General features: G+C 56.1%; 1 protein-coding gene across 1 annotated transcript; it reads left to right on the top strand.

Annotated features, from left to right (window-relative positions):
* The first annotated feature begins 369 nt into the window (after nt 1-369).
* On the top strand, nt 370-1,715 carry LOC131263980 (uncharacterized). Its single transcript, XM_058266271.1, has 2 exons — nt 370-1,170; nt 1,241-1,715. The coding sequence occupies exons 1-2, from the start codon at nt 370-372 to the stop codon at nt 1,496-1,498; spliced, it is 1,059 nt and encodes a 352-aa protein (XP_058122254.1). The 3' UTR covers nt 1,499-1,715.
* Nucleotides 1,716-1,921: the final 206 nt, after the last annotated feature.

The following is a 1,921-nucleotide window of genomic DNA, read 5'->3' as shown; positions in this document are numbered from 1 at the left end:
CATGTTCAATTGAGTTTGCCCCCCCATCGCACGCAGCTGAGATAAGATAAACAGCGTGATTCGCGAACACACTCGCCGGCTGAAGGAAAAAAAAATGGGGAGCAATGTGGAGCCATTCGCGTTCACGCAAACTTACGCATTCCGCGGCAAAACCTACACCAACTGGGGATGTATTTAAGCCGGTTCCGTGTGGACCACTCTAAGCGAACTCATCTCTGCAAGTTCATCGTCATCGTCGTCAGTGTGCCCGCGGTATTCGTGCCGACCAGAGCATAACTCTCCAGCCAAAGCAGACGGACAGCCACGGTGTGTGTGTGTTTAGAAAAAGATTAGAACAATCGTCAGTTCTCGTTCCCCAACAGCGCAACAATGGCGACCAAGAAGATCACGCCGATGTTCAACGACTACGTGTACGAGGCGATGCGGCGGATTGCGGTCGAGCAGGGCTTTACGCCGGATCTGTTCTCGGTGGACTTCGACGAGGAGACGCGCATGGAGTGCGACGGGTACGTGAGCTTCGTGTTCAAGGCCATCATCAATGGGGACGACCGGGAGTTTACCGTGTGGTGCAAGGTGCCGCCGAACGACGACCCGCGCTCGCTGGAGCTGTTCAAGCGCGAGTGTCTGTTCTATCGGGAAATTCTGAACGGGTTCTACGAGTTCCAGTCGGAGAAGGGTGTGTCGGAGGAGTCGGGCGAAGGGTTCTACGCAACGCCCCGGTGTTACCTGGCGCACTGCGATACCGAGAAGCCGGAACCGGAGGCCCTGATCATGCTCGAGTACAACGAGGCGTACGAGAAGTGGGACTGGGACAAGCTGGAACCGATCAATGTTGAGCACACGAAGCTGTTGATGCAGCAGCTCGGTCGGTTGCATGCGCTCTCGTTTGCGCTGAAGGAGCAGCGGCCGGAAGCGTTCGAGCAGTACAAGCAGATGACGGACGTGCTGGCGACCCAGGATGGGCTGGTGACGTTGATGAAGGAGTCGTTCGATCGCGCCCTCACCACCATGAAGACGCGCTTCGAAGACGAGCGGGACAAGATCGTCGCCGTCAAGGATGCCGTATTCGAGGCTCTCAAGGGTTACTTCGATCCGGCCCGGGCAGAACCATACTATGTCATCACGCACGGGGACTGTTGGATCAACAATCTCATCTACTCTCACAACCAGGTATGTTCGAGGTACCAAAACCGTCCAGAATGCCAGTTCCCTAACCGCTCGATTTCTTTCATCTTGACAGAATAATGTGGCCACGGGAGTGATTCTTACCGATTGGCAATCCTCACGGTACGCGTCGCCCGTTCTCGACCTGTGCTACTTCTTCTTTATCTCCGCCGGGGAGCAGTTCCGGCGGGAGCACATGGACAGCATGCTGCACCACTACCATGCCGCCCTGGCCGACTTCCTGGCCAAGCTCGGTGGGGACGCGTCGCGTCAGTTCCCGCTCACCACCCTGCTGCGTCTCATGAAGCCATACCGGGACCTGTTGGGGAGTTAGCTCCACGCCCCGTTCCCGCGATCCCGGGAGTAAACGCGGGATACCAATACGAGCCACCGTGTCGACGTTCCGTTGACGCTCCCATCCGATCGGATCGTGGGAATATCATTAATCTGCCCCGCCTCTGGCCACTCAAATCGGGCACAAATGGTCCGGGAGCCAGCCAAGGCTCGTCCGAATCAACCCCGTGTGTGGCGGGTGGAGAAGACACAACGAGACCGAGCCTAATGCACTAGAATGAGGCTATAAATACAACACAATTAGATAAGATATACACGTTGTCGACGCGAATGGACGTTTGTTGAAGGCGTGAACGGGTATGATGACATGGCGGGAATCGACAGCTGGCCGGGTGGGCGCTTGATTTATTGGCTCTTATATCGCACTAGGTATGCCGTTGTTCATAGTGTCAGCAGATAATGA

This window comes from Anopheles coustani, chromosome 2 (assembly GCF_943734705.1).
Source record: "Anopheles coustani chromosome 2, idAnoCousDA_361_x.2, whole genome shotgun sequence".
Taxonomy (NCBI): Eukaryota; Metazoa; Arthropoda; class Insecta; order Diptera; family Culicidae; genus Anopheles; species Anopheles coustani.
This window is presented reverse-complemented; position numbering and strand designations above follow the sequence as displayed.